The sequence below is a fragment of the Aquila chrysaetos genome, chromosome 3 (assembly GCF_900496995.4).
Source record: "Aquila chrysaetos chrysaetos chromosome 3, bAquChr1.4, whole genome shotgun sequence".
Classification (NCBI taxonomy): domain Eukaryota; kingdom Metazoa; phylum Chordata; class Aves; order Accipitriformes; family Accipitridae; genus Aquila; species Aquila chrysaetos.
Window position 1 is genome coordinate 34,415,516 of NC_044006.1, and position 24,334 is coordinate 34,439,849.

General features: G+C 42.3%; 1 protein-coding gene across 5 annotated transcripts in view; it reads right to left on the reverse strand.

Annotated features, from left to right (window-relative positions):
• The window catches only part of RBMS3 (RNA binding motif single stranded interacting protein 3), a 724,729-nt gene that overhangs the window by 432,254 nt on the left and 268,141 nt on the right, over window positions 1–24,334 (reverse strand). Inside the window, exon 1 of one of the 5 annotated variants that reach the window (XM_030009266.2) lies at window positions 20,117–20,933. The exons of 3 other annotated variants lie outside the window; for them this stretch is intronic. In XM_030009266.2, the coding sequence (XP_029865126.1) occupies window positions 20,117–20,191 (75 nt within the window). In that variant the 5' untranslated portion in view covers window positions 20,192–20,933. Of the gene's footprint in view, window positions 1–20,116; window positions 20,934–24,334 lie in introns of those variants that run through there. One more of the 5 variants, XM_030009265.2, reaches the window with a different exon arrangement.

The window sequence follows — 24,334 nt, forward strand, 5'->3', positions numbered from 1 at the left end:
TGGCACAGAAAAATTTATCAACATTGCAATCTGGGATAGAGTTTAGCCTTTTAGCAATATACTCTGAACCAAGAGATGAAATAAGTTGCATAGCATGTATGTAATTTATTCCTAAAGCAAATTCTACTGTAACTTAATTAACATACAAATACAATTTTTCTTACATTCAATAATAAAAGGAAAACTCTATTCTATTTCCTAATGAACTACAGTTAAAGTTTCCTTTGTTTCAGCTCTCCAAGAATGGAAGTGTTACTAGTTTATTTCTTGACTTTTCCTTTTAACCTTATTTGTTGCAGGAATTTCAGGGAGTACAAACAAGCATAAATCAGAAAAACTTCCTAAAGCCATTTGGACTTAATTGTTTTCAACACAGCAGTTTATATTTCAGCATTATCATGTTGTCTAGCCCCCTTCTAATTCTCCCCAAGACTCAGAATATGGTTAGCTGGGGAGCAAAGAAGAAACCAGGTGGCTTACGAATAATTATCACTTCTTACAGTACTTCTCTACATGCTTTTCTACCAGCACACTGTTCTAAATTTAATAGGATTCTGAATACTCTGAACATAAAGAGAAGTATTTACACGGAGCGGCATTGTCTGACTTGGTTGATTTACTGTTGGTAGAAAGAACTCATTAGCTGTCAGGCCAGTTGTTGAAAAGACCATAATGCCAATGCACAAAGTTGACATAATGAAAATAAAGGAAAGAGTCTGGGCCAAATTCAGGGGCAATCTGTAAGGTAATGTAATTTATACCCACTTATGCTCACTCAGATTCCCTTAGAACTTGTTCTACCCAATCTATTGATGCATGAGGGACTCTAAATTGATGTAATTTATATGCCAAAGAGTCAGAAACATTATAAGGCCCCAAAGTCGTGGGCACTTAAAGTCATGCTTTCCTACATATTGTTCTCTTCATTAATCTGCCCTGAATCCTCCCTCCTTTTACCATTTCAGCCTGTGATTTATGCCATTGAGAATCTCTGAGATGCAATGGGCCAAGTGAAAGGCCAGGTGTAGGTAAGTGAGCATGACTCTAAGGAAATCTAAGTTGATGTAACACAGAAGCTAGGGAAGCCAGGTGTCTCTCACATGCACATCTACTCTCCCCATCACTTAGATCCAGTCTGAGATTTGGCTCTGCACATCCTCCATTACCACTAGCAATTGAATTTGTTACTCAAACAATACAAGCAGCCGCAGCTCACAGACCCTCATTTTAGGGCCAGGAGGAACATTATTATGATCTAGTTTGACCTTCTGCATAACAGAAGCCATCAAATATCACCCAGTAACCCCTGGACTGAACACCGCAAGTTGAGGATGAATGAGAAAGACACCCAATGTTGATTTAAAGACTTCAAGTGATAGGGGAATCTGCTGCACCCCTCAGCAATCTGTTCCAGTGGTAAATTACCATTACCTTTCAAAACATGCACTGTGTCATCTCTTGAATTTTACTGGCTTCAACTTTCAGACATTTGTTCTTTCTTTGTTCTACTAGGCTGGATAAGTTTCTTTCTGTATTTCTTATAAAGAGTATATCAGATTGCCTCTCAGCCAGTTCAGTGTCTCACAGTTTCTAGATCTGAAATCAAGAGAATACAAACATTGTAATCAAAATAGTTTTAGAATGAGTTAAGCTTGCACTGAAAAATATTTATATATGCTATCCTGATAAAAGCCTTTTAATTTGGAAGAGGAAACAGGACAGCTGGAATCTGGTGACCACAGCTTCCTTCTTCAGTTTCTGAACACTCTGGGATACTATCAGTTGAAGTGTTTACTTTACTCTCTCTGCTGGGCTATCTGAACATACTGGGAGGAAAGGAAAGAGAGCCAGGGTTGCAAGCGGCTTGATTGTTAAGCCACCGCTCTTAAGTCCGTTCCAAAGGTCTCTGACTGAGAGCTATTCTGCTATTCCACTCTAATTGAACACTCCATCACACACAAAAACGTTGCCTGTATCCCCAAAATTCAGAATTTGTCACCATCTGCTAATATACAGAGGTATGTGGTCAACAGTAACTCTGGTGGCAATGATATACAGTCATATTTTCTGATTTCCCGTTGAACTACAGAATACTGTGTAATAAAAAAATCCTCACACCTCAAGGGAAATATCATTTCAAATTCCATTACAACTTGAGGAGTTGCAGGAACACGTGAGAAACACGCAAAGGGATGCTCTGGAGCAGTGTTCTGGTCTTCTACCAACCACTAAATGGGATCATCCAGAATGGGATGTTTTCATGTGGTTTGCGTTCTTGTTTAAGCCCTACAAGAAGATTCCTCAGACAATACAATATGCCACTGTTGATTTCAGAGTTTGGCGTGCTAACCCATTCTGCACAGGAGCACTTGATGCTGCCTGTCCCAGCCAGAGCGATGTTAAAGGTTTACAGTTTGTTTGAATGAAAGGGCTGAAGCATAGACTAGCTCATTTTGCTTTTGGTCAGAAATCTAACTCCTGGATAGAAACTAGCTGGCTCTCAGCAAAGTTAATGTTTCTCTATTATCTGTGAGGATTAGCTGCTGTTCATTTGGGACATCTGTTCCCCAAGAAAGGCACAGCCTTCTCACAGGAGCATCAAACAGAGCCATGAGGAAGCACATCACTGCGGCGAACCACGAAGAGCAGCCAGCATCAAACACTGGTTCAGTGCTTCCTATCAGTTAATGCCTTTCATCCCGTGGCCTCCTTCACCTCCAGACTTGGCCTCTGTCTGCATTTACACCTTCCCAGAATAAAATCCTTGCTTCCCCCACCCACTTGGTAACCATCATTCAGCTAGTTTGTCTATGACTCATGCACTTCAAAACCCTGCTGACTCACAGTCCTCAAAAAAGAAACTTGTTCAAAGAACATACTGAGATGTGGGTACGCCATCCATGCCAGAAAGGGATTCATCCAAGTTGACCCGGTCTCTTTACTAGTGAAAGGCAAGAAAGATGCACTTCGTTTGTGAATCTTCATCGTTTTAAAACCTAATTAGCTCACTGTTATTTATAACCAAAGTATACTTCAATGGCCCGATTTCCAAAAATATTATGCACCCAGTAGCTCCCACCAAACCTAATGGGCACTCAACAGTGAAAAATAAGATAAGGCTACACAGTTAGCTTTTGAAACAAAAATATACAGGCTGACTTCTGGAACCCACTGGTAAAAAACATGACTTACGCATGTGGTAATACATGTTTAACACCTTTGAAGAGTATGTGAAGTTAAAACAACAGCTGCAGGAAAAAAAAAGGGTATTGTAAAAACTAATAGTTACTGACATTTCAGACGGAGCTGTCACTCCAGAGTTGACTGTGCTCCACATCCATAAATTCTATTCAGAAGGAAGCGTCTTTATGGGGGAGGGACAACAGGTCCTTCTTGAAGGACAAAAATGAAAGAACCAAACAAATCTGCCCTTTTTTTTTTTTTTTTTTTCCTCCTCACTATAAAACCATTGGCACACTGGATGAGGTACCTGGATAGGTAGCAGAACCTCTTTAACCAGAGGGTGAGGGCTTCAGCAGCTTCCTCAGCTACGCTTCTCACCACAAGGTAGGAATTCCTTGTGTCTCATTGTAACACAAGCCACCGAGAAATGCCTGGTAGAGATACCGTAAATCCACTTGATTTCACCTCTGAGGAAGGGAGGATGGTCTGGATGACTTCTTGAGGTCTCTTCTAACACTGCATCCCTTCTAACAAAATACCATCGAGTCCATCCAGGAAACAAAAAGAAGGTTTTCACTGCAAGATTATCCTCCCTGCTCTCCCCATTTCTCCTGAACTCTACCAGAATTCCTCCTTCTCCACAAACTGCCCACTAAATGCACAGCCTAGTTCAAATCCATGACTTAATTTGGAGTGGTTTACCTACAACTCTCTCTAGCTACCACCAACACCATTTCTCAGTCAAAAGTTACCAGAGACATCTATCTTTGCTAGGACATTATTGGAGACACTCATAAATGTTGGCAGCAGGACAGGTCTACAAGTTTGCTCCAATATCTGGAGCTCACAATCACATGAGATTAAAATGAAAAGCAACAACAAAGAAATGACAACAGTCATCTTCTGAATTAACCACAGGACTCATTGCTACAACTTGAGTTTCTTCAAAAATTTCTTACCGTTCACATCCAAGGAAGACACCCACGCATATAAACTAAGTATAAACTAATCAAGGTATTTCTCTGACAGACTGGAAAGACAGACAGAGAAAACAATGATGTTATCTTTATTTCTCTCTGAAATTATTTGGGGAGAACCAAGTACCTTGTTTAAACAGACTACATAGCTGGATAGATAGATTAGCTACACAAGGCTAATACCGAAATGGTTTGGAACTGAATATCCAAACCAGTTAGTAAATCCTCTCACTGTAATCTTGCTAGTTTTAAGTATTTATTCCTATCTACTAATTTAAACATTTACTTGAATCATTTTAAAAGATAAAAGACTGCATCTAACAGTTCTCATGAGGTGATACAGAGCTGGTATGCATCACCTGTGAAAACATAAATATTATTTAAATGTTTTTCAAACAATCTAGATAACACTGAACAAAAAAGAAAACCTCTGTAACATTAGATATTTGATAACTTGTCCCTTATCTGCTTGATGTGACATTTAAGAAAACACATTTTTAAAAGTCAGTAATGTATTCTGACTTCAACACTGGCGTTTCTTGTACCCCAGAACCTCAGTAAAATCACAAAAAGAAGAAGGAAAAATGAAAAACACTTAATAACATCTCCCAAAGCAGTAATTTTAAAATATTTTGCTATTATAATGTAAAATTAAATAAGACTAGTATTTTATCTGAAAAATCCCACCCAACATAGTTTCTCACCCCCTAAAGAAAGATATGCCAAAGATTGCAGAGTTCACTGGGGACTTCAAAGTTGCTATCAATGTCTATATAGAAAGCATTCAGATACTGCAGTGATGGGCAGCAGTATAAAACCCTAAGAGAGAGAGAAAAATAGATAAAATGCCCTCAGGAACAAGTTTCTATCCAGGAAAACTTACTAAACCAAGGCTTAAATTGAAACAGTATTATTTTTCTATGTAGTGGCAGTTTTTCATCACTTAACTCTCTATTGTTTGTAATACGCTCACAAAATGCAATTTCTTTCCTAAAGGCCAAATTCTGCCAGTCATCTTCCCACTAAATAATTCCTCATCATGTATGCAGTGCTGTGGTTTCAGCAGAGCTGCTAACGAGGTGACATTCAGCTGTGAGCACACCCAGACCACAGGATGGGGCCCAAAGGGAGAGCACCGCACAAGTTATCAGTCTCCCAACACAGGCACTCCATCTGTCCCAATAAATCACTTCTACCAACAACAATGGCAAGAAAATAAATACAACTAAACAAATCAGGCACAGGGTTTTTTCTCTAGATGTCTGCTTTGGATATTCCCACTGTTAATGCTGAGTAAGCAACAGATACAGCAGCACTCAGCAGCAATGTGAAACACAAACTCAGAATTTCAAAATACATGTCTCATTTAAAAAAGTCAATGATCATCATCTGAGCGTTAACCCCAAAACCTCAGTCTATAAACTCAAGATATACTCAGGACTGCAACCTACACCTAAACCTAGGGAGCCCTGAGGAGGCTGGCTATTACATCCCAAGCTTTTTAGAAGACTGCATTCTGCTTTTTTTATGTGACTTTTGAGCCTTTTAGGTATATCTGTGTTAGACATTCAAGCTTCTTCCTGCAATCTAGAAGGAGATAAAAATTGGTACATATACAAACACACATACTGAAAATTTAGATCCTTTTGAACTAAAGTACCTTTAGGAATAATGAATTCCTGCCACTTAATATAATTACAAGAGCTGGTAACAGACCAAAGCAGTGAGTATTTTTTCAAAATGCATGTCTCATAAAAATAAACTCCATATAGCTGCTAGAGAAGCTTCTGTCACATTTTTCCTCGTCTAAGTAAATAATCATTTCCTGACAGCCCTTGCATCCCAAACACTACAAGATTTTTAAAAATTAAAAAGGGAAGAAATTATGTCCATCTTCATTATCCAATCTAAGTTGCCAAAGGCAAATGGACAATAAAAGTTATTTAAATCACTAACATTATGCTGCTAACAATATGAAGTGATACCTGTTTAGAGATACAGAGGTATTTGCTATTGGAAATACTTTCTACCACTGCTGTAAAAAAAAAACCAACCAAACAAACAAACAAAAAAAAACAACCAAAAAAACCCCAGTTGTTCCCTTGGTCTCCCAACCCCCTTTTACTCCCCTAAGAAAAATACAGTAAAAGTGAGAGAAGATTTCCCTGTCAGCTTGTAACTGCTATTAAAAAAAAAAAAAAAAAAAAGGTAACATTTAAGCCCTAAGGAGCTCCTGGTCTTCAAAAGTGCAAAGTACATACGGTTCTAGTTGAAGTTAATAGGAGCTGCAGGTGACCAGCACTTCTGACTCTGAGGCCCCAAGCTACTGTACAAAACACTGTCCCTTTGAAATTTCAGCCTAACATTTATCAGCAGCCAACTTGCTGAAGTGCAAGACATATGCATCCCTTTCCCCCACAGTATTTACTTTTTAAAAGCACCGAACAGTTGTGGGAAACACGGCTCTCCTGCAATGTCACAGCCCTAGCGAAATGGGAAGCAAGTATGAAAAAATACCAACTTTAATCCTCACTGAGCATGAGCCCCCAGCCATTGCACACCACGGTATTTCTAGAGTGCTCATCTGCTGGGAATAGACTTGCTGTCTCACACTGACCTTGGCTGCTTTGCTCTTTTGTCCAGTTCCATTTCATTCCCCATGAAGCCAGCCAGCAACAGCAGCTAAGACTTTATTTTTGAAGTGCCAGTGTACTGACACAGGCACCTCCAGAGAACCACACCACAGCTTCCTTCGCTTTGCTGCCAACAACCAAAATCTGCCAGACAGCAACACATGGGGCAATGGCCACCAAACAGCAAAGATGAAGAAATCAAAGCCCGGAAAAGCCCAGGGAAGCATAAAGGTAGTTGTGAACTGAATACGTGCAACTGCAACCCTAACTATTAGGGAAGAAAATGAAAAAAAATAGCAATGCATGAACTGGGAAGGTAGAGCGACTCATTCCCAAGGTGATGGAGTAGCACACAGTATAGGGATAAACAACAGACACTAGTTACCACCTACCATTCAGGTACTGGCACTGCTCTGCAACGCAACCTCCCACCAGCCACTTCACTTCTCTCCGCTTCTGTTCCTACCCACCTTTGTGAGCCTGCCTTATTTACATTGCTCATAAACTCTTGCAGGCAGGGACTATCTCTTACCCTGGTTTTGTATGCAGCTCAGCACAACAGAACTGCACAGTCAGAGGCAGTCTGCAAACAGTAAAAGAACATCCAAAAAAAAAAAAAAAGAGGGGAAGAGTATGACTGGCTTAGGAAACACAATTGCAATATCTATATAAAAAAAAAAGTTGTGGTCAAATGCCAGAACAAGCACCATGACATATACAAAAGCATTAGGTAAAAGCAAAATGAGAACCAGAAGAGCTCTTAAAAGGATGAGAAAAAAATAAAACAAGGGGAAAAAAATCCAAAACTGGGAGAAAATGGTAAAGAGGTCGATATGCTAAATCACAAAAGATGGACAAATCATAGAATAAAAATAAGGCTTCTGGCTTTCCTTCCCTTCATTTCGTGCTAATGGTGCCCACACCTCGTGCCTCAGCCTTTTCAAGGTCTGTCCTTGTCACCTAAGCCTCAGATCACCTCTTTGCCACTAGGGCTGGTTAAAAAGTAGGCATGAACTTACTGACAATCCCTCCCGAGAGCAAATGAGAATGTGAGAAAGAGGAAGAAGGAAATAAAATTCACATATCTACCCCAGAATAGCTGACTAGCACAAAAAGGAAGTCACCCACTGATGGTTAAGAAATAATAAACAACTAATAACTTACTCCCTTGCTAAAAGACCAGGAGAGATGAAGCATAAATGAAGTCTACTTCATCAGCTGTTATAGTAGCATGGCAGTCATACCTCATTCCTCAACACACATTGTAAAATTCACAATCTACATCTTTGTGGCCATTGGCACAGTTCCTTGTTCTGCTTTAAAAACACCAATAATCCACTCTTGTTTATAGTGTTTTCATATGTTTAAAACAAAACTCTTGGGATACAAGAAGTTATCAGCATCAGGGATATCACTCATTTCTCTCCCATCCACAGTGTACTTTTGAGTCCAGCAAGCCATAATTTTTAAAAACTCAGCTACTTCAATACAACAGTAAGGGAAGCACATATGATAGTGTTACAAGCCAAGATGAGAGGAAAAAAAAAAAAGTAATGACAACAAAAATATCTAAAATAAGTCCTGGCAAGGCACACAACATCAGGCATGAGAAAACCAAAGCCAGTTGGCTCTGATGAATCTGTATCTATCAACTACTATTTAGCTAACACCTACCCATAAATAACTTCTTTGCTATTTCCTTGCTGATTAACAGGGTGCTGTAGATTGGAAAAAATTATCCTGAAGGACTCGAACATAGACCAGTCCTTACAGGATGCTGATCAAATTGTGACAATCGTTTCAAAAACCCTTCTCATCAGTGCCTGACAGGAGGCTCCGCAAGAGCCAGCGAGGCTGGGGGCTGTGCATGGGCACTGTTTGAAAGAGTTTTTCCCTCTGTTACTTTGAAGCATCCTTTGCATACTTATCCAGGTGTCCACTAAGTTTTTAATGTCTTCTGGAAAAGTTTGGGCCAAGCACTGTTTGAATCTCTACAACAGTGCAACCTGGGCCCTGATCCGCCCCTCATCACTGGTCACACACCACGAATGTCCTTTTCACCTGGGTGCCTTAGTAGGACTGCAAATGACTTCCCCAACACTGAAACAACAGGGAATTCCTCTCCTCCAGAAAGCATATCCTTTTACCCTGCTCCATTTCTCCTTTTCCCCAACAGAAAGGCTCAAGGACTAGAAGGTGTAACACTGAACCAGCTAGGCTGGTTCAGGAGCTCACTTCAGATAAGTGATTTTTCAAACTGCTCTGTAATTCTGGATGCCCCATCTGGGAGTCGTATTTGGTCTGGCTTCAAATGTTTTTGAGACCTCCATCTGTTGGAGTTGTGAGTACTCAGCACTTCTGGATAACCAGAAATTAACATGCCACCTTCTGCAAATGTTTTTCCTTTATTTTCCCAGCTTTGCCTCCACTCTTACATCACTCATGCACTGCATTTGCTCATAAAGCAGCAACAACATTCCCCACCTCCCTGTTCTGCCCAAAAAAAGAAGGTGTGGATGCTACACAAGTCTATCCCCAAACTCTCGATAATCCGGTATAAGGCTTCTGGAGGCTGAGGCCATTATTTGCATGCAGCCATTACATGAGCAAATAAGGTGTTTAAGGCACCTCTCAGAATGGCCTCTGAAGATTAGTTAATGTTTATACAGCCCACTGAAAATTGAAATGACTGCTACATGCTAAGTATTACCATCACCAGGGATCCATTTAAGTAAAAGCAGGGCAGAAAGTGAAAGAAACAAAACTTATTTCTTCTGTCCAGCACAATTATTGCCAGGCTTATGCATGCTAAAAACACCCAATAACCCATCTAACACAGTAAATTAATGTTTATGCTATTAAGTTTAGACAATCTTATGCTGAAAGGTTTTCAAACTACAGGAAATTGCACGTTGCGCAGGGACAACTGTATACAACTACAGCGATTTTGTAAAATGGCAGAGATATAAAGCAGAAACTGAGTGGCCAGCAAGGCTTCTAAATCACACAGATAACAAATATGTCCTGGCGGGCCAGTAGTCTACAGCTTTCTCACGGCTGTTTCTAGAGATGGGAATTATAGCCGTAATCTCAAAATTCAAGATGACTCAGTGCATTGCACACCTGTATCTGCAAGGCAACAACAAACAGGTGGAATCAGCATGCACCACTACTGCCATCCTGGAGCCACCATACATCAGCCAGATTTATTATTATCCCATCTTGCACCACCAGCCGGTAGCCATAGTAAAAGTGCCACTGAAAGGGCACTGTTACTGGGAATATTTGGATCTACCCCTGTGTTTCTTTAGGACGCAAAAGCTCCAAAGAGATACAAAGAGCACAAACACAAAATCCGCAAGTGCGATGCTCTCCCAGGCAGAAAGCTCCCAGATGCTTTGCTAAAGGCCACAGCAATATGTCTGCTGTATGCTTGTTTTCATGAAGGATTGTTTAACAGTACTTAGTGCAGCTCTACCTTGACACAGTAAACATCATCTTAATACAGCCTAGGTAAAGTATTCAGCTTACCAAGTCCTCCTGCACGCTCTGTCAAACATCTGAGGGACTGCAGTGCCTCTGACTTTTTTCTGATGCCTTTCAGGTATAGAGCAGTATTAAAGCTAGTTTTCGTGAATGCAAAACCAGGCAGGGAATTGTATAAGAGCTATCGGTCCTATTCTTTACCTTATTCATTGTACCGTTCATAGCTCTTTTCATCACTAAACAATTTCAGAAGTGTCATTTGCACATGAAACGAGTATATATTACACTGTTCAGTTACATATGGGAGATTATCAGTTTGTGTGTATCAGCTAAGCAGAACATTGACAGCTGTGTAGACACATCTCAGCCGATACTAAAAGAAGTCTTGTCGGCAGTTTTGATCTTAAAGTAAATACACTGAAAAACTTAGCTCTAATTAGGCTGAAAGGCACATACGATTTTCTGGAATGAACACTAAATGAATGCTGCCGATAACACCATCTTTGCAAAATAGCTTGTTTGGTTTGTCTTAAAAAGATAACATTTTCAAAATAAAATATTCTGACTTACAAGTGATATGTCCCTGCTGTTTGCGTGTTCACAAAAATCTGAATTTTATATTTTAAGCTGCGTGTTATGCTTCATTAATGTGAAATCACCATCCTGCATCACAGATATATTAGCTGAGCTCCAAGTGACCTAATTCATTTTTAATATTTCATAGTTTGTTAAAAGCTGAAACGAGAGATCACTAACGCAGCTCTGACACCCCCTGTCACGAATCAAAAGATGTAGGGAAAAGGTCATGTACTTACTAACTGGCACCAAACCAAATTCATCACTATAAAATGAGAGACCAAAAATGAAGACTGCATTTCCCATTATGCTTCTCTCTTCACAAGAGCATCCATCAACTTGCACGATACCAACAAGCAGAATTTATTTATATGCATGTCCCCCAATAAAAGGTCAGAGAGATGTGAGGAAAAGAAGAAATGAGGATTGCAGCCTTTGTCTAAGCAAGAAGTAGTTCCTTCCCTTTAAAGCAAACTCAGCAGCAACAGCCTTTGAAGACCAAAAGGAGAAACAATTCCCAACCACATAAAGAAACTAACAAGTCCCTTATATGGCTAAGAATTGCAATGCCTTTTTTTTTTTTCCACAGCCGGAAAAATTAGAACAAGAGGGGAAAAATAGAGCAGACTTTAAACAGGCAGTTCTCAGAGCACCAGGGAATTCACACAGGCACATCATTCCAGCTTTAAGAACTGCCAAATACTTTCTTCTTTAAAGGGAAGGAGGACATTACACCAGGTGAGTCGCTGAAATCTAGATTTTAACTCTCCTGCTGTAACTATGGATACCTAGCTTTAAAAACCTTTTGTGATATAGCGGTACACCAGGCTCCCTTATCTCCTCCTCCGGTGAAACGCCTCCATCTGAAGTCCCCTAATCTCCCTTCATCTCGCAGGTCACCAATGCACCACCTCAAGGTTTTACCAGCTCTGGCACCATGCGTCCAAAACAGCCCTCTGCCCCGTCTACCGCATCTTCAGTCTGCCTCTCGCCCTCCGGTATCCCCGGGGCAAAGGTTGCCAGCTTCTCACCCAGGAAGGCAACTAGACTGCACCGCATGTTGCTTCAAGTAACCAGAGAGCTCTCGCAGGCAAGTCAGACGGGACGCGATGGTTGATCCCGCTGGTGCGAGGCCGCGTGCGGAAAGGTCAGGCTCCCGCCCAGCACCGATACTGAACTTTGAATGGCTCAGCCCGGCTGGTCTCTAAATATAGCTGGGCTGGGCAGAGGAAGGGCTGTGAAAGGGGGTGGGGAAGGGAGCGGGACAGAAGCCAAATGAACAATCAGTTAAATAAAACAACATCACGTTGGTCTACCCGTAAGACTCTCCCGCTTTTCTCTGCCATGCTCTGCAGTGGACTATTTAAGTGCGGCTTCAGGATTTAGTCTATTAATGCAAACTCACAGAGTAAGAACAAACTGCTGTTTGATTTACACATGGGGAGAGGGGATACAAATCTGTTCAACAACTTTTCTTCTTGAATAAATTTGAATCACACAGCAGTGACATCACTTCCACTATGTGACAGACCATAAATCATCATCAACCACATGGTACCAGCCATAAAACATGTGTCATGGAGACACCACCAAGGAACAAAATATCAGAGCACTTTACATTGTAAACATGCAATCTTATGCGTCTTCCAGCTTTGACCATGATCTATATGTCAGGTGGTTTATTTCATTCATTTGCATCTGAATGAAGTCAACACAATTAACAGAGGAACCCTTATAGAAAATCTGTCCTAACAATTTCATCTGCATAAATTTACCACAAATGAAACACTTAAGAATGTAAATATTTACATTTTTAATAAACTACCACATTTGATACTGAAGTTGACCTTATGACAAATAAGCAGAGAGGGAATTTATTCCCACCATGGTTGCAAGCAAGCAAGCAAGCACAGAAACAAACAAGGAAGACAAGAAGAAAGAAAGTCCTTGCATCCAAAAGTAGGAAAAATCATCTTTTTCTCTTATTTGACAGTGTCAGGCCTGAAAAGTCTTTCAGTTAATAAAAAATTCTAGAAGAGATTAGACTTTGCTGTAAACCAACAAAATCAAAAAGACAGTGTGGCTGAGGAATTCAACAGGAGCCTCTAATCTGCAACTACAGATAGGACAAGTAACCTTTGCTTCAGTTCTCCATTTAGAAACACTGTATCCTCAAAAAAAGACCTACACAGAAAACTGACTTGTTTCAAATTTCAAAGAGGCTACACAGTATTTTTATCTTAACAATTACATAAATAAAACCAAAACAGGCTCACCACTCTACCCTTTACTTCTTGTGGATTAACCACGCTTACTCTCTCACAGAAATTGCTAATCTTCATTATAGGCACAGGGCTCCATGGAAAACATCTCCTATGGCAATTAGAGTTCCACTACGTATAAATCATATCTCACTTGTGGCAGAGAGAGAAACAGACAGAAAGACAGAACAGTTTTGGGGGGCTCATTCTCTAAAATTATAAATTGGAACAAATAATGCTGAATAGAAATTATAGCCACAGAAAACCCAAAATGCTGTTAAATATCATATGAGGTATGTCCTCACACACTTGTACTATGTAGAATCATTTTGATAGACAGTTCTTGTTTCTTTTGTAATTTTTTTTTTTTTTTTTTTTTTTTAAACCTGCATATTATTCAGCTGTCCTGGTTTTGCCATGGAGAACAGTATGTGCTTTGTGGGCCTGATTCTGCCTTCCTGAAGACAAGTGAATCTCTTTCGTTGATTTTTCAAACGAAGCAGCACAGATCCCTCTCACTGTAACTTCTATTCAATAATATTGCTGTTAATCAGCTACTTACAATATTGGTATGTCATTCTGCATCAGTAGACACCATTCTCAGGCTGATACTTTGCACATTTAAAGTAGCTCTCTGTGTAAAAGTGTTTACTTCTAAACTTCCCTCCATCACTCAATCTTGCCCGTACGAGTGGGAAAGCAATTGCAAAACGATCACTACACAAACACTCACAATATAGGCTGTGACAACATCTGAGTAAATCACTGTTCTCTGTCTCCCTTCTCTGCCCATCTGCAGTCTTTGGTATGGAACAACTATATCATAAAAGCTCTTATTCACACATGCTTTTGATATTACACTATTTAATCACATACAGCTGTAGCTGATGAGACTGTTACAAAACACAATTTTAATGTAGCACTGGAAGCAAGTTCTGGAGACACATTAACCATTTTCCTCTACATAAAATTTCTAACATTAAAAGGCTTTTCTTCAAGAAAAACAAAACAGAAAAAAAAAAAAAAAAAAAATAGCCCACTCATTTTTTTTTAAAATCTGCTTCTCTTCCTGGACACTCCGGAATGGGCTTGTTTGCAAGTGAACTCAAAGTCCCTGCCTGGAGTGTAGATAGTGACAAACCCACTTCCCCCACACCAAACAAAAATAACAATTAAAAAACCCTGCCTGCAATTATATGCAAAGGGAACACTATCCAGGCTACTTACAGCAAGACCTGAAATGAACTCAGGCATCCTACTTGGAAGGCATCTTTTCTTATCTGGTTTTTAACTCATGGAAATTTAAGAACTGACAGTCTGATGATTTTTTCCAAGATACTTGAATTAAAGTGCAAATATACCATCATGCTTACTCTGAAAGGCCCCCGTGCATTAAGAACCAAACCAGTCCAGTTCTGAAGCATTGTACTTTATTTTGAAGGGGCACCTAGTATAAGGCATTCTAAATTATAACTATTAACACACAACATTTGCCACAGCAAGACCTATGTTGCCTAATCTGGCAAATGTTTGTAACTTCCATCTTTTGTTATGGAATTAAAATATCTGCTTGCAAAATAAATCTCCATAAGATACAGCAATACACAAATGTTCAAAAAAAATAAAAATTTGAACTTTCCTTTCCCACAGTTTTGGTGTTCGGGTTTTTTGTTTGGTTAGTTGGGGGGGGGGGGGGGCTTTTTTTTTTTTTTTTTTTTTTTTTTTTAATTTAAACAGACTTTGAGACATTGAGGCAACACATGAAAGGAAGATCAACCAAGAGATTCAACATCATTTTAATATATATCATGGTGTCCCTTACAGCAACAAAAGTATTTTTTCTCCATGCATGTAAGGATAGATGGCAAACAGTAATGGAAAGCAAACAAGTTCATATATTTCTGCATTTTTCAGAGGAACATAACTTTTATCTTCCTTATTGTTTAAAGCAACTGGCAAAATACTAGAGTTAGATATTAATATTACTGTCAAAATTACAGCCAGGCTTAAATATTTTTAAATGGCATTTAAACGAACCCATATTTCTTTTGGGCAGCTCTCGGAAGCATTTAAAACATGCTGCGACATACTGAATCAAACAGGGGCTAAGCGCGAACAAACTTCATTCCTAGAAATGCATTTCTCTATTTGCAAGTGTTTGCCTTTACTTTGGCACGATCACATGGGCTCCAGCTAGACTTTTGAGCTCTGGCAGCAATCCAAGCTGCAGATGGTTGGAAATGCAGCCTGAAATCAGTGTGTGGTTGATGAATTACTCCTTACACCTGACCCCTGCTTCACACCAGGCACCAAACACAATCTGAACACTACCAGCCAGAGAAGCCCTGTCAGGCATCTCTGTATCTGGAACGCTTTCTTCAAGGCCTTCTGTATGGCCAGATGGCCAAAAGTGGGGAATGCGGTAAACTCGCTAAACAGAAACGTGAGTGACAAAACAGCACAGGATTGGTAGGTACAAGGTGAAGAGAGGCAAGAGCTTTGCGCCAATTCCAAAAATACGCTTTCTAAAATGAGCAAGGAGGGAGGCATGCTCGTGGCACGGAACTGAAAGAGGTCCCCAATTCCTTTGTGCCAACTGACGCCCTAAAAATGGCAAAAGGAAACATAACAAAACACATACACACGCCCAGACACGTACCTGTAAAATTACTTTATCAAGCTTAAACTCTTCTGAGTACACCTGTTTGAATTTCCCAATTGTTTTTTCCTCAGCTGGGGCACGTATCTGTCACTTCACGGACATGCTTATTAAGCCACTCTTGCCCGCGGGCCAGTCTGCACAATTTTCACAACCACAGAGACAGGATTTTATTCACATAGGTGTTGGGAAATCACACTTCTTCCTTTTGCATGTGTTCATACGTGCATCAGGCAATCAGAGATGAAGAGGTATCGTGAGTACAGTAAACACCACCTCTCTGTTTGAAGTATTTCAGCCTTCTAACCGGGTAGCAGAGTCAACACCATGAGACTTAAACTACCAAACCCGAACCATGACTAATAGGTGGGAAATATCTGGAGAATGCATGAAAGCAAACCGCACAGAAATAGCTGCTAAACTGGCATATTTTTACCCCAAATGCAGGTACAGTGATCGTAAACCAAACAATTCCTGTCAGCAGGTAACTGTGGCACCTCCTCCTTTCTAGCCAAGTAATTCAGCTTTTTTCAGCAGAGTGTTTGGAGAGAAAGCTTACCCCAGCGCTAGGTCTACCCCAGCTGCAGAGGACAAAGATAAAACACAGCATCTACTAAATTAAAGACACTTCCAAATATATTCAAATAGTTCAGTTAATATTTTTTTTTCTCCCTTTTTCATATCATTACGTAATATTTCATGGTGCCTAGTTTTGTTTTCCTCTGTGCAAAACAGCAAAGAGAAAAGAATTTGCTTTGGCAAGCAAGAAACTAAAGAAAGAAATTCAGACCACAATGCAAGATTTGGCATTGTTATCATTTCATATGTGACAATTTGCAACATACTCCTGTAAACCAGTTGTTTGAGTAGTCATGCCATCAGCAAGGATGCAACTAAGGAAATGTCACTTAACGTCTCAAAATAAAATAAAAAACTCCTATAGATTCTCATCAGACATGCATGAGCTGAACCACCTCCATGCAATATTCTTTGCAGCAAGAACAGAAGACTATACTTCAATTACAACAGTAACCAAAAATGTTTACTCTGAAATAAACTCCTAGGACAACTGGACTCTGCTTTCAGGATCTGCCTGAAGAAGTTCCAACACTGTACTTTCAAACTGCAGTTGTCAGCGTCATGCCAAAACAAGAAAAATAAGGTTACGTCTTTCCTCAGACTCGGTGCTTGTCCTTAAGAGACATACTAAATTCCTTGCAATTGACTCTTAAAAATTGACTTTCCCCCCACACACACCCCTTTTCATTTTTGGATGACAAAGCGTTTGTCTAAACCTGCAATTAAAGTTTTAGCTTCAGTGGTGGCATCTGATTATTCAATTTACTTGTGCTCCTTCATTATAAGAGTGCATGCTTCATGTTCCACAAAAGGCCACGAAACACTAAAAACTTAAAGCAACCAGACAAACATATGGAATCCATTTTTTCTATTTATAATCCCATTACCCATACAGCTATTCATTTACACCATTTCTGCACAACAACATGCTAGCTATGTTAGAAGACACAAACACGGACTGTAGACTGAGATCCTGCGCAGCTCCGTGCTCCCCCGTGAGAAAGGCGTGATGTACAGTAACGCGGTACTTCTTTGAGAAGAACCCAGACAACTTCACCAAACAAGCGAAGCAAAACCAGCGCTTCACCCAAATATGCTGGGGAACACGAATTTCCAAACTTTGCCCATTGAACACACTGCCACTCTGCATTTCACAAGCTGTACGCAAATGCCATAAGAAAAGCCAGAATTTCTTTCTTAATTACAAATGAATGCACCCCCCCTCAGCATGCATGACTATGAGCATAAAAACACATTCTTTCTGCAGAGCTGAATCTTACCATGCTCAGTACAAAGAGTAGTTTTTGGAAAATAAAAAGCTGGAGTTCACAGGATGGCTGGAATCATACAGGGGTTTATTAATATGTGTTGCTCCAATAGGCATGATAAAAGATACAGCTCTCCACCACAACGTTATTTGATTACCCGACTATTAGCTTTAGACATACAATGGATCTAACCGCTTTAAAATGTCCCAGAAGCTGATGGCTAGCTTTAAGGTAACAAAATCCAGATGCTGCCTGTCTGCACTAAACTCTTAAGGTCTATAGAAGAGAAATACTTGTACGTGTGTATATATAGGTGTGTGTATATGTGTTTATTATTTAGCTTTGATGTATGCACTTTACTGCAGAGCAAGGAAAACAAGAAAAATTAATGCCATATAAAATGTATCACCGATTTGAAATTTCACTTGTCCTTACAGTAATAATGCACGTGTGCAAAGACAGACACACATGACTTTTCACGGGGTTGATAATTTTATATACTGGCTATAAAAGTGCATTTAATTTATTTTTTAATAGCATCAGGTTAAAAAAAAGCCAAGGTACGGAAAAGCTATTGTCACTATTTTAAGCTCAAATACAAGGTTAATTTCCTCAAAAAGCTTATTTTACAAAGTTGAGAAAAATGAGAAAAAAAGGAAAAAAAAAGAAAAAAAAGACTGGCAAAATGTAAGCTACGTGAGTAAAAGGCATGGAATGTCCAATATTTCTCCTCCAATACTCCAGGCTATTGTTCTTTCAAAAAAACACCATCAATTGTTTCATGTCCTTGGCTTGCCAGGTTTTGAGGAATAGCATCAGTCTGCGTCCCCCAATCCCCCAAACAGTTAAAGCTATAGGCAATATTGCAGTCAAGCTAGTGATGGGCTGCTGCTGCAACAGCAACAATACACACTAAATGGTCACAGAGGTAAAATGCAATTTGGATCGACCTTGAAAGGAAGAAAAAAAAAAAAAAAAACAATAAAAATCACTCCCAAATACAAAATTAAAAAAGGCTAAATTTTATGCAAAAAAAAAAAAAAAAATCTGCACAATACAGAGAAAGAAACAGCAGAGCGAAGAAGTGAGAGGTAACCCTGCCATGAATTACAAGGCTGTAATCACATTGAGTGGTTCTGGTGTCATCACAACTCCAACCAGCCTGAATCACAGTTTTGACAATTAGTTAATTTATATAATGCAGCAGTCAGGCTATAAACATTAACAGGAAAGTAATTTTATTAACAAGGAAATATAACTTATCCTTTCAGAACTGCAGCCAGATCAATGTGCTTCAAACCAAAAGTCTGGAGAAGTCAGCCTCCCCCGTGGCACTTCACCACACACAGACGCACACGTCAAATGTCCCATGTGTTAAATTTGCCACAGAAGCGCGATGTGTATATGTGTATGCAGTGCCGTACGCACGTGTGTGCGCCGTGCCTGTTTTTGCCTCCCCCCCCAAAGGATGTTTGCTTATTGACTGAAACTGTTAATCTGTGGCTGTAAGGTCAGACTTCAGAACAGTAATTTTTTTACCCCTTTTTTTTCTCTTTTTTTTCCTCTCTCTCTCTCTTTTTTTTTTTTTTTTTTTTAAATATAATGTCCTAACAGGGTTTGCAAACTTTCGGTTTAGGGCCTTCTTTTGTTGCTGTCCCTTGGTCACACAGGAAATCTTTTCAGAGAGCAGACTATTACACAATGGCATTAGAAAAATAAAGCTTTAATTAACTAACTCATGGCCAGGTAGCATCGACTTCCCTCAGCCTCTGTGGGAGACGCAGGCCTGCTCTCCAGCCTGCTGGCATTTTAAAAATTATTAAGAAGAAAGAAAAAGGACGAGTCCGCGCTTGGATACGCGCTCCAAAAGTAGCTACCCTCTATTTCTAGACCTTTTAAATGCAACAGAGTACAGCTGTATCATCCTCAGTATTTAATGAAATATTAAAAGCAGTGCAATGCACTGAAACAAACTCCACCAGATTTACGGTCGGTTAGCTCCGAGCTCCACAGCATCTCCTCCTCAGCTGATTAAAAGTTTGAGTCGCCACAGACAGCTTTTCTAACAGCAAAACGCTTTTAAGCTCCGAATAAACCGTAGAGATCCCTGGAAGAGCCACCAAAACAGCGCTGCGTGCCTGATGCTGTCCAGAGCAATCTTTATCCCGTGCCATCACAAACGCACTACCTGCCCGCCGTTACGATAGCGTTAACCGCACCGGTCTCCCCAAACAATAAGAGGAATTAGCCGACGCCAGCAGCCCTTGGGAAAATAAATAAATAAATCAATTACAGTAAATAAAGAAACGCCGGGGAGGGCAGACGGTAACCTTCCCGCCTCTCCCGCGCCCGCTTTCTGCCTACCAGCTCGGCTCTGCGTGACACCGAACCCGGGGAAGCGACGGAAAAGCCGCCGAAGAGGAGAGGCGAGCCCGCAATCCGCGCCGCTGCGCTCTCCATCACCCGCCAGGCGCCCGGCCCCGCCGTACCCTACCTTGGTTTGGAGATAGTGGGGGTAGTAGTAGGTGTACTGGGGGTACATTGGCTGCTGGTCCAGGCGTTTGCCCATGTAGCTGGAGTCCTTCTGGCTGGTGCAGGGAACTCGTTGGCAGGGTGTAGTGCCCCAGGGCCTGTCTTCCTCTCACGCCGCTATTCCTGACAGCGCGGGCGACGGAGGAGGCTGCCGAGACTTCCTCGCCGTCTACCGCGCGCTACTTCCAGCGCAGCCAAAATCGCGCCCGCACGCACATATATATATGTGTGTGTGTGTGTGTGTGTGTGTCTGCGTGTGTGCCTGTACGGGGAGGGGTGGGGGGGTGTGCGGGGCGGGGGGGTGGGTGCGTGGGTGGGTGGAAGCCCCCTGCCCGGCTGCCCGCGGCGGAGCAGCCCGCCTCCCCCGCTGGCAGCAGCGTGCCTCCGGCGGTGCCCGCTGCCCGGCTCGGGAGGGAAACGTCCTGCGAGAGGAGCCGGGAAGACAGTGCAACTCCAAACCTCCGCAGAGCCGCTCGCTCGCTCTCCTCGTCCTCTCCTCGGCTCGCCCCACTCTCGAGCCCTCCCCTCTCGCTCCCCACCCGCCCCCCTTCCAAGAAGAAGAAGAAGAAAAAAAAAAAAAAAAAAAAAAGAAAAAAAAATAAAGAAAAAAAATAAAAGAAAAAAAGGGGGGGAGGGAAGAGCCTTCCCCAGCCTAGTTGCCGCTGCCTCCCTCACGGAGTGACATGGTGCTCGGGGCTCGTCCTGTCTTTCATTCAAACCCCCTCCGCGCCGCGCCGCCGGTGGGAGGGACCTCGGCGCGCCGCTCCCCCGGGAGGCCGGCGCAGGCCGCGCGGCCGCCTCCGCGCCCCCGCCCGCCCGCGGCTCCCCGCGCCCCGCCGCGGCCCCCGCCCCGCTCCGCTCCGCTCCGCCCCGCCCGGCCCGGCCCCGCCGCCCGCGGCCCCGCCGGAGCGGGGAGCCCGAAAAGCTGCCGTGGGACTCGGGAAATCCTAACGCCGGGGAGGCGGGGGCGGGGCGGGGCGGGGGAGAAGCCCCACAACGCTTTTTTTTTTTTTTTTTTTTTTTTTTTTTTTTTTTTTAAGAAACAGGCAGGGGAAGGTCATGGAGCCTTGTCGCCGAGCAGGGAAGTCGTCGTCCTCCCGCCCGGGCCCCCTCAGAAAACTACTCCGTGCCGTCATCCGGCACTTCGCGGAGAGGCGACCCGGGGCCAGACATATTAAATACATACTTTGTTAGACCGCTTATATAAGACTTGGTTTATTTAAAGTTGGAACAAAATGGAGGAAGAGGGTGAAGAGGAAACTCGCCCGGCCTGACTTACGGGTGCCTTCAGCCACACGCGTGAAAATACCACAGTGCCACAAAAGTTACCCACGGCTCCGTTTTCCCCCAAAACGGCCGGGCTCCCCCGGCCGCGGCGGCAGCACACCCCACGGCCTCCACCCCGCAGCCCCCCGGGCACAGGTGAGGGCCAGGTGTGGCACCCACCCCCGGCGGCCAGCCGCACACCTGCCACAAATCCCGGGCGCGCTGGCCCCGTGTCAGCACAGCGGTCCCAAATATTCATCCTCCGAAAGACACGAAGGAAGAGTATGTCTTGCCACAGGACTATAAATCACTAGGAAGAAAAGTGCGTGAATAACAAAATGTTTCTCGTACACAAATCCCAGTGTTTCTCCTTTTTTAAAATCACTTACTCCTTTAACACGTCATCAGATTCCTGGGCCTTTCTACAGTGGCTTTGCCTATTTATAAATTCGGGGGGGGGGGGAGAAACATGTGGGGCAGCAGTTTCTTTTTGTTCTTATTTAAATCATCGGTAGTATTGCAGCAGGATTGTCAGCTGCTGTATTATCAACCAAATTGCTTCAGAAAAAAAAGAATTATAAAAAGAATTTCTTTAAAGGGACACTTCTCAAGGCTGGTAGAGCTAAAATTAGACTTGCCAGCTGTGTTTTGGTTTGTGGGCACGTGCTTGCACATGACAGGAACATGGAAATATCACGCTTTACTCTGGCAGTTTGCTGTTCTCGTAAGCAGAGGCTGTTGTTACGGATTCCTATAACTGCCCCATAGCCAGTTAGTTCATGGGCAAAAGAAAGCAGCTGAAGGAAATGGGCAGCGTGGGAAGGCATACGCATGCTCAAAATACTGCCTATGTATCTGTGTAGTATGCACAGATACACTGTGCTTTCATCACCAGGCGGTAGTAATTATTCATTATTGGTATTTAGGTACCAGTCATGTGCCATACAGTGGGAACAACACGCCGTGCTTGCTCAGGTATTTGCCCCCTGTTTCAGGAGAAAAACTTTTGCAAAACGAGCGCTCTGTTCCCAGAGCACTGCACAGGCATTAACCGGTCGCTCTTGCCCATCCGGAGGAGCCCCGTGGAGCACCACCGCCGCGCCAGCTTCCAAACCTGCCTAAACAGCTTTGGAAGAAAGGCCAGGTTGGGTAAACTATTGAGTATTTTCAATTCCTACTGAAGTCCAAGCTGGCCAGGACTGCACGGTCCCTCGGAAGCTCAGAGCAGAGGTGAATGAAGAAGAAAGACGGGCATGGGAGGAGAAGACTGCAATTCCCAGCTCCCAGCCCTATGGTTTATATTGCTGCTCAGCTTTAAATATGCTGCCTCTCATGGTAGCGCATGATACTCTTGCTTACGCTTTTGCTTCTCCCCCCCTGCTTTCCCCGAGGGTGAAATAGACTGTGTGAGGGTTGGTATCTGCAGAAGTGAATAGTGATTACTTGACGGTACGTGATACTTTGAGCCTGACAACTTTCAGATTGTTCTTTCAACTGCCAGAATTAAGTTGTTGTGCTTCTCTCCCCACCTTCTCACTTTTCCCTCAGGATATTGACGCAGTTTTTCTTGCTAAGCAGTTTGCTTGTAGAAGTGGATGTAACCAGAGTTGGGGAAAGAAAGAACCTACGTGTAGAGGGTGAAATAAAAAAGAAACACTAAGAAGGTAGAAAAACACGCATTCTGACCAAGAGATCTATCTGAACATGCAAGGTTTGCCGTGGCCGTTATTTTAAGTCCAGGAAGGACCATTTTGGCTATGCCACCTGACCACTGTGAGTTTTTCACATCACAGCATAAAATTTCAACACAAGACTACCACACACCCCCATCAGACGCACTGGCCAGTAGCACCAGCAGTTCTCGCCAGTAAGAAAAGGTCAGGAGCTGCAGGAGAAGCCGGGCTGTTACCTGCGTGGATAACAGCTCCACCTTCCTCCTGCTCTCTCCCAGCAAAAGTCTTACATATGCAGATCGTCTGGATTTCCCTTTTCAGCTGTAATCCTGACAAGGGGCTGAGCAGTCTCTGCTGTTTGTTCCGAGTGCTCAGCACCTTGCATGATTGAACCTTCAGAGATGCAAGATAGAGCAGAGGCAGCAAAAATAGGAATTCAATATAAAAGAGTGGGGGGCCAAGGGGAGAAGACGGGAGGCAATATAGCATAGCAAAAATGCAAATGAACAGCCACAAAAGCAGATTTAGATAGCACACAGCCTCTGAACAAATGCTAGTGCTGGAAAATGGAAAATTTCCATTTGCAAAATACAGACATCAAAAAGATCATCTGTGACTCGGGAGCACACTGTTTAAATAGAATCCCCTTCATTTTCTGGCCTGTGCATTTGAATAACCGAATCCACTTGCAAACTGAAATAGCAGTTTGCCTACCGAGTGTTAAGTATAAATGTTCCTCAAAAGAAAAGACAAGCTGTTCGATCCCAGTGAGCAACATCGAGCAAACTTCACAACTTTTTTTCCTCCTATTGGAGGCTCATTATCAAGCCCAAGCCAGGCCCACTCGCGAGAATCCAGCGAGCGAGCCAAGTCCCAGTGCACCTGCAAAGGCGCTGCTGCTGCTGGTGTCACCGACCTGGGGGGAGATTCACAAGACAGCCAAGCAATAAGGATCTCTGCAATGGGAAATTTAGAAATGAAATAAAATAAATGGGAACAGATCAACTGTAAACCAGACAGCCAAATACATTCGAAGGCAGGCGCCAAAGGATATTAACTCGGCAACAACCAAAGCCGTGGATAAGAAACCCAGAGTTAACTGACAGGAGAAAAAAAAGAGAATGCTTCTCCCGGCAGCCTGAAGTACAGAAATTACATATCTTTGGATGTATTTTTACCTTTCATAAAACACGGATTTCTTCATTCACATAAAGTGAGTTAAAAGAAAAAAGTGGACACCT